Source organism: Crocodylus siamensis, chromosome 8 (assembly GCF_052110815.1).
Source record: "Crocodylus siamensis isolate JL-2025a chromosome 8, ASM5211081v1, whole genome shotgun sequence".
In the NCBI taxonomy this organism is placed as follows: domain Eukaryota; kingdom Metazoa; phylum Chordata; order Crocodylia; family Crocodylidae; genus Crocodylus; species Crocodylus siamensis.
The window spans coordinates 19,894,820-19,903,606 of record NC_143402.1 but is presented as its reverse complement, the minus strand read 5'-3'; the positions used below and the strand labels follow the sequence as shown (position 1 = coordinate 19,903,606).

General features: G+C 43.1%; 1 protein-coding gene across 7 annotated transcripts in view; it reads right to left on the bottom strand.

Moving 5' to 3' along the window:
• Nucleotides 1-3,520: 3,520 nt before the first annotated feature.
• The window catches only part of C8H8orf48 (chromosome 8 C8orf48 homolog), a 38,684-nt gene continuing 33,417 nt past the window's right edge, over nt 3,521-8,787 (bottom strand). For 5 of the 7 annotated variants that reach the window (XM_090059019.1, XM_090059016.1, XM_090059017.1 and 2 more), the window contains 3 exons: nt 8,570-8,722; nt 7,029-7,119; nt 3,521-3,795 (listed from right to left, as the gene is read on the bottom strand). In XM_090059019.1, coding sequence (XP_089915145.1) covers nt 3,776-3,795; nt 7,029-7,119; nt 8,570-8,722 — 264 coding nt within the window. In that variant the 3' untranslated portion in view covers nt 3,521-3,775. Of the gene's footprint in view, nt 3,796-7,013; nt 7,120-8,569; nt 8,723-8,787 lie in introns of all 7 variants that reach the window. The other 2 variants (XM_090059023.1, XM_090059021.1) reach the window with 2 other exon arrangements.

Sequence of the window (8,787 nt, the reverse complement as noted above, 5' to 3'; positions counted from 1 at the left end):
TTTCTATTTTCGTAGCCTGTAATGTTATGTCATGGAAAAAGATGACAACTCTATTGTGGGTAGCAAATGTAAGTAATATTTTCTAACAAAGTGTTGGATGTAACATTAGTATAATTAGCTGTTTTAAAATGTAGAAAATGTGTTAAAACACAAACAAAAACCCTGATTAAGCATATAGCTTGCTTGCAGTTACCATTAGTTGATGCTGTATGTATTTTTAAACAAGCTATAATACTGTGATAATGCTGTAAACTTGCTTTGGTAAGCAAAAAAATGTTCTATTTAAAACTGGCAAGAAGATTAAAAAGATACATGTTCTTAACAGTGGCATCAACTAATATGGATTTTCACACGATATTCTACAGGAAACCTCTACTACATGCTACAGATATATTTTACAATGTATTTATGGATCATACACATTACTCTATGTGAGAACAAACAGTACTATTTTATTACAAAATAAATAAATAAATAAGCAGTGAATGCCACATCCAGAAGATGGATAGTGTTTTATTAGGGCCCCTCGATCAATGTTCTGAGCAGCTGGAAAAGATGCATTGCAAATAGAGGAAGAAGGCCATTATCTTTATTGGCAGAGGGGTTGAATGTTTTTCCTCCCAATACCTCCCCCCTCTTCTGCCACACTCACAGAGTTCATCAATCCCATTTTCAGATCCCTGTAGGCAAAGAGCTACAGGACAATGACTATGTTGGAGAAGGAACACTTGGCTGGGGGAAGAAAAAGCAAGCCTGTTACATACCTCTGATTGAAAATAAAAAAAAATCCTAAAACACTGTGAATTTTTAATAAAGTGTTGCCTGTTATACTCCCTGTGCTACATGCAGCAGCAATCTGCACATGGATTGAAGGTCAAGGCAAGTTTTTAGTCAGTGGATATAAGAAGAAATGATTCTGTGAACTCTCATACCCAACACTCGTTGTGATTTGGGAGAATTTCTGCATTCTTAGTTTTAAAAATCATATACAAAAAGGGAATCCCATTGATAGCAACATGTATAATTTGGGGAAACCATCCTGAAATGAATGGAGCTGGGTCAGATCTGCAGCAGTGTAGTACTGGGTTTGGTCAGGGATGGATTAACCCTTAAGTGGGCCCTAGGCAAACAAACTTGTAGGCCTCTACTTAATACTGTATATTTATATTCCTTCTTTAACTCAATAATTATAATATGTAAAATAAGCACAGCTGGGCCCTTTCTTCACTTAGGGCCCAAGGCATGTGCCTAGCTTGCCTATGCATTAATCCAGCCCTGGGTTCAGCAACCTATGGCCTGTGGGCCAGATCCAGCCGGTGGGTAGACCGGAGCCAGCCCAGGTCAGTTCAGGGAATCGCTCAAGCCACAGTCATGGAGGAAGCATCCCTAGGGTCCTAGTGCCTGGTGAATTCAGTTTGTTCTCCGCTGTACCATGAGACACGTCCTTGGGGTCCTTGGGCGTGCCTTTTTCTATTTATTTCTATTTTCTATCCATTTCTATCTGTAGCATCTGTTGATTACCAAGAAGGTGCAGAATTGTGGCCTATGGTGAGGGTTGGGTCACAAACAGTAGCTCACTGTGGCAAAAGGTTACCAACCCCTGGTGTAGAAGATGGGCCCCATGTCACCATGACAGTTCAACATCATAGCAGGACACTGCTCCTTATAGCAGCAAAACTTCATATTCAGTTCCACCAATTTAAGCTCCAACCAAGCTTCCAATCTGAATAACTTGGAGCAAATAAACTTCACAGAAATTAATGACAGTAGCAGTGGCGAGAGTTATAAAATACGTGTCATCTTCCTACCAATGATGTTTGAAGATAGTTGATCTGGGGTGTATTTCTGAGAAGGTGAAATTTCTGTAGGAGCTCGTGGCATCTCAAGCCTATTTTTCAGCACACAGTGAAGGGATTTAAGACTGCTGTAGGGATTACAGGGAGAGAAGAGCTGAAGACAAGTGTACAGGGAAAGGTGTACTGCCAGTTTGTTTTTGTTTTTTATCTCTGTCCCTAATTCATATCCAGCCCAGGTCAGTAATGCTCAAACATCAATACCAGCTAAACTTACTCCAGTGGCCTCTGGAGAATGAGACAGAAGTCTCAGTCTCTTTCCCTAGTATATAACCATGCACACCAGAGTTCAGCAGCATAACTGCTCTTGGATGACAGTCTAAGGAATTAATGGATTAATAAACAGAGATAACCTCATACCTTAGAGCTGATCCTTCCAAATAGAGTTGAGGCCAGCACCATTCACCAGCACGTCTAGTGACCAGTAAAGTGCAACCTCCCAAATACCAATGCCAATGCACATGCAAAATGATAGGGGTGCACCAGTAGACATTTGAGGGCCAATAACACTAGCAGATTTTTAAGGAGGCATTTCAGCCAATACCAATCTGATATCCAATACAATCTGTTGTGGTGGAAGGGAAGGGTGGAGGGAAGGGATGGGGGGGGGCAGATCAAGGCCCCTGCGGAGAGGGAGTGGGGCTGGGGGAGAGACTGGGGTAGGTGTTACCCAGCCAGGGAGGGATGGGGCGTGGGACAGAGCCATGGCTCATCCAGGGGACACAGGGGTGGGGGGCAGCTCCTGCCACTTCACACACCCCGGGAGGGCATTGGAAGGGAGCGTGTGCCCCCAGGAACTGCATGGGGTAGGGTAGGCTGCAGCTGTGGGCTGGGGCCGGGGCTGCATGGGGCTCTTCCTGGCGGGCAGTAGTCGGGCTGGGCTGAGCTGTGCTCAGGGTGGGCAGCGGTGGCACCAGGAGGGGGACTACAGGGGGGAGGGCTGCAGATGCTCCAAATTTTGCCATATCACCTTCATAGCCCCCTTCCAGCACAACTGCCATGGGCCCCGCACACAGCCCCAGCCCAATCCCCCACCCCCCACATATGCTGGGAAGAGCCCAGTGCAGCCCCTGGCCCCAGTCCACAGCTGCAGGACTCCCTCCCCATGCAGATCCAGGGGAACACCCCTCCCACTCCCCCAGGTTTTATGCAACAGCAGGAGCCCCCACCTCCCCATACCCCCTGGACAAGCCTTAGCTCTACTCTATACCCTGCCCTGCCCTCCTGGGCAGTACCTAACCCAACCCCTGCCCCACTCCCTCCCACACCACAGGGGCCTTGATCTGCTGCCCCATGCCCCTTCCACCACACCAGACTTACCAGCTGCATGCAGCTCCCCAAGATGCCCGGCTGTGCTCCTCGCTGCCTACGTGCTGCGCTGAAGCTGCATGCATGCACAGGCATTTATCGGCCAAATTTTCAACCACATCAGGCCTATTTCTGATACAATCAATTTTCTTTATATTGGTGCCAACCCAATATGAGACTGATGTATCGGTGCACCTCTACAAAATGAATCAGAGTATGCAACAAAAAATGTCTTCTTTGCATTTGCAAGCTGTTAAGAGCAATACACTCTAATATTTCATGTCTTTCAGAGGATTTAAAAAGAGTGGGGGGCAGAGTATGTAATATGAAAACTGAAAAAGAAAACCTCCAAGAGACACTTAAGAATAGGTGGATTAATTTGTTTCAGTGTCAAATCTGCTTACTACATGAATCACCTTTGATCCACTTCATTCCTTTTAAATGCCAGTAAGCACAAACAAGGGAAGCAGAAGAATAAATCAAGGTTTCTTGATCGCAGTTTTCAGGTCGTTTCTCCAGATCAAAACAAAAAGCTCATGGGAAGGGAGCAGGAGGAGTATAAAAAACAGAGTACTGAACTACATTCTGTCCTGTGGCCTCCATGTCAAAATTCTTCAGTTGCTAGTTTCAAGCCCTGCAGGAGTACAAAATAAGTCAATTACGGGGCAAGATCTTTCATTTGATTTATATCATACATTACTAAAGCTGCAACCAGGTAACAGATAACAAGAATTCAGATCCCAGAGTTACTCTCAATAAAATCTGTTATAGGAGAACTCCAGAGCTGCACTGAAACTACAGCACAGAGCAGTAAAAAAAAACCCCAACAAATAATAGAGACCACATAAGTCTTGAATTTTCATAAAAGCTTTCTGATTTTTCTAAGTTTTCTGTATGTAAATAAGCACTTATTACTTGCACAGAACTACCAGTTTGAAATGATGCTTTATAGACCAATAAAATTGCCAGATACCAAACCCCAAAAACATAGAGTTCTATGTATTTACACAAATGTTTGACAACTGAGAGTTAGAAAGAAATGCTTCATGGTTTCCAGTGATAATCTAGACCTCAAAAGCAGTGCTCAAATGCACTGTTTGTACTATGACAAGACAAAGAGGATATGTATTTAGATTCCTATATTTCATTTTCCATGTTTTTGGAAGTGAAACAAAATCACACAGATGTATTATCTTCCACTATGTTACGCCTATGTAAATTTTCAGAGGGATGGAGGTTTGGCTTCCCACTTTGTTTGTGACAGAGCCCTAAGGACACATCTGGTGAAGTGATGCATGTACTTTTGCTAACCAAATTTCACGAAGTTATTAGAGAGAGGCAGAAGGAAAGTAAATCACGTCACAACATAGAGATGGGGCAAGAGTAGAATGTCTGACAAGAAACAGCTTATAAAACTGAGGAAGAGGAGAGTTACAGAGTATTTAAGAGCTAAGGGTGTATAACCCAAAAGCAGCTTGTTTATTATCTAAGCAAGCTATATAAGCAGCCATGATCTAAAAATGAAAGCAAAGTTTAGGGGGCTCTTAAGATGAACTGTGATACCCAGGGGGTTGCTGGAAAGTGGAATAAGCTGCCAGTGAGAGAATGAGAGAGGCTAGCATTGAAGAATTCAAGATGGCATTAAATTTTCACTTGAGACTTGACCTACCACATTTACTCAAGTCCAAGACACGATTTTCCTTCCCCTTTCAACATGGAGGGAAAAGAAATCTCGTCTTAGATTCGAGTACTGGCCTGGGGGAGGAGGCTGCTGCAGCTCTATCTCCAGCCCTGTTATGGGGCAGACTGTGCAGTGAGGTGTGGTAGAGAGAGGAATGCAAGCCTGGGGGAGATCACACAGCGTGTGGCCTGGGGAGAACGTTGGGGAAAGCATGGTGCATGGTGAGAGAAGTGCTGGGGAGGACCATGCAGTAGTGGGGGAGCTGCTGCAGCTCTAGCATTGCCTCCAGCCTTGATCCAGGGCCAGGGCTGGGGCTGGAGCTGCTGCTGCTGCCTGGCTGGGGCCACAGCCACTGTATGCTCCATGCCCCATAGCCAGACAAGGAGCGAGAGCTAACACACAGGGTATGTAACAGGGACTGGGGGGCAAGTGGCTGGAGAGGGGCAGGGACAAGGCGGTGGCAAGTGGCAGAGGGACAGGAGGCAGGCACTGGGGTGGGGGGGACAAGTAGTGTGTGGGGGGGGGGAGGAGGGGGCAAGAACTAGGTCGCAAGCCCTTTGCCATTGCTTTCCCTGCTGCTTGCCCCCCTGCTGCTGCTGCTTTCCCAGCTGCAACAATATGGGGGGAGCAAATGTAAAATGATCCTCCAATAATTAATTTCTATACATGGAAAATCATAACAAATGCATAATTTTCCACATACAGAATCTAATTATTGGGGGGGTTGCGTGAAATTTAAAGTCTTCTTGGATTCAGGTAAATACGGTACTTTGGCAAAACTCTCTGTGAAAACAATTGTGGTAAATTATTTGTATCACAAGGTAAGAGATAATGTAAATGAACTTGCTGTTCCCTCTATTTTTATGTTCTTTTAGATTTAATGTTGATTTGTGAGTTGTGAAACAGCATGGTCACCTTACACCCCTGGATACTCTGCTTCATACCTATAGTATGTAACATATACTACATATTTAAGATCTGTATACTTGGAAACTGTTTAAGCAGAACGCTAAATCAACTCCATCAATAGATTTTCTTCAACCAAAATGAAAAAAAAAATGCAATGCCATTATGGCTCAACAAACATCTGACCTCTTAGGCAGTGACCTTCTTCAGGCATGTATTTAATACACAAAAGATAACCTTTCTAGGCTCCCTAGGGCTGTAGAATATCCAGGTGCACTGAACACATGGAAGAAGCATGGGGGCTGCACAGACCCAATCTATGACCCACGTGGATCCATTCGCTGCAAGTGCCTTGCAAGGATGGTGCATATCTATTGCTGGTGAATTGATTCCCATATCTGTAATTCTTCCCACATGCCTGTAATTCTGGGTTAGGGTGAGGGAGAGGATTTCATTTCTCTCTGCATAAACCTTTTTATTTGCACTTCCTACATTGTATCAGAGATTTACCCAGAGACAATCTTAGTAACATTCACTTTCTGGAATCAATGGAAAATGACAGGAAATCCAAAAGCACATTCAGCAAATGATACCAAAAATATTATTTAATTGACATTTTATTCTGTATTTTGTTCTGTTTCTCAACCTAACCACCTATTCCAGACAGATTCTATGATTAATTTATAATCATTTCTTGTCCTGTTGGCATCCTCAGGGTTACTGACTAATTTCAGTTCATATTCTCATTATTTCAGTTCTATAAATAACCTGTTTCATTTTACTCCTTCTAGTTACTTTGCAACCTTCTCTTTCTCTACTCCACCTGGGGCTCTCACTTTCAATTTAACAGAAGGCAGCGGGCAGAGATTGAGCTGAAACCCAATAATAGTACCTCCCTGCCCAAAAAACAGAACCATTTATTTCGCTTACAGTTGGAAGCAGCTGTGAGCTGCTCTGAAATCCCATAGGCAAACCCACACAAAAAATGTATTGCTTGTTAGAATAATAATAAAAACTGTTGACTTCCAAAATTTAAAAAATGCATTTGGTTGTTTTACAGAATATTTCAGTATTTGCATTAAGGAAGGACACAGAGTTCAATCATAACCCAAAATCCACTGTGTTGGGTATATCTGGCTCCACCTACAGCACTATTTAGCCACAAGCACTAGCAAATCCTCATTAGTCAGCTTTAGGTACAGAGTGCCTGCAGCAGACTTTTTTCAGCTCTTACAGACTTTGATTAGTCTTCATCCCAACTTTACCTTACATTTTCTGACCTTTCACTTTCAGTTTTTGCCATATGTTCTTTGGGTCCTCTGAAAGCTTCGGAAGACTTTTGTGTATTTCTCCTATAAGTGTCAGCAAGTCCTGAAATGAAAGGAAAGTGATAAGAAATTTTATCTTGGAAAATCCTAGTGTTTGTCACATACTTGGACAAGACGGCTATCTGAATGGCCCAATCATCCTTCATATGAAGAGTCAAAAAACTGTGAGTCTCAGTTCACAATATCCTGCATGCAGAGCTTTCCATGAGAAGAATTAGGGAATGGTCACACTCCACATATAGCAGGTAATGAAAACAAGCCAACTATACAGCAACCCATGGACTTTACAAAATCTGTGGTAGCTAAGGCAGTGATGTGGAGGCAGGCTGCCTCTTGTTTCCTGCCTAGGTATCCACCAAACAAAACATGATATCACTGAAACCAACTCCAGAGTCATTTCTTAGAATGAAAGTGGCAACCTTGAAAAGAGGTACCTTTCAAAAAGAAATCTCGTTGGATATGTAGGAGATGCTGCACACCAGCCATCTTCTAGGCCATACACTTCTAGAAACACATAGTCCTAAACATATGGGAGAGGAGGAGGGAGGAAGAGGGTTCTGAAGCACTGACAGGTGGAGAAACCTCACTGCAGACCCACTCTTTCTCTTTCCATGAGTCCCTGCCAATCTTCATTAAATTAGACTCCCCTTCACTGCATCATACTGTTGGGAACCTGACGATGAAACAGTGGGGAACAGCAAGCCCTACGTCCACACAAACATTATTTACAAAATTAGCAACTATAGGACTAGCTTTTGGTTTCAGACAGGGTCTCAGGGCATGGGAGGAACCATGGAGTCAGGGAGAAACCATGCATATCTAACAAGAGAATTTTGTACTGACAAACATTGCTATTCCAAATCGATTATCCACCAGATGCTGCTACCTTGATCTCAGTTTAACTATAACAAAAACAATGTTTTTTTCCCCCATCTGATATCTGAGCACACTTTTTTCAAATTCAAATAGCAGAACTATAATAGGGATGTGGTGAAGAACGAGTACCAGGAACAGGCTTGGAAATTATAAGGCTGCATCTGCATCCATGCAGTGTTACAGTCTCCGTTTAACCCATTCCTTGCCAACCAGCCAGAAAGCAAGTGAGGAAAGTCTGTGGAAATGTAAGCAGGAAACAGCATGGGGCAATGACCATATTATTTACCACTTTGTACCTGGCTAACCAGCTAGAAAACTGATTGAGAGAATTAAATCTAGATGAGCTCAAAAGGAATTCTGGGACATTGTAAGCCACATTTTCAGCCATTGCAAATCAGCCATGCCACTGATTCAGCTGCATGAAGTGAGGATGTGGCCTAATGTATGCTGTAGTAACATGGGTTAAATTCCATCCTGACTTGCAATTCATTCAGGTCAATGTGATCATGGTCATAAATTATAGTGCACTTTCAGCACACACACATACCACCCCCGCAACTACTTCAGTATGTTATGTAAAATGTGCCATAGCATTTCTTTGAATAACTTTTGCTCACTTTGATATATATCTGTGCTTCCAACTTTTCTTGAAGCAAACATCCCTCCATAAATGCTTTGCTTTGTCTGAGAAAGGTAACCTTGGCCAGCTCAGCCTTTTTCTTCTGACAATCAGGGCACTGTGAAGTCTGGTGTACTTTTGTTTCAGTCACCTGAAAGATGAAAAGTCGAAATAATAAGTAATACCTGTCCTAGCAGGTTGATCACAACCATTAAA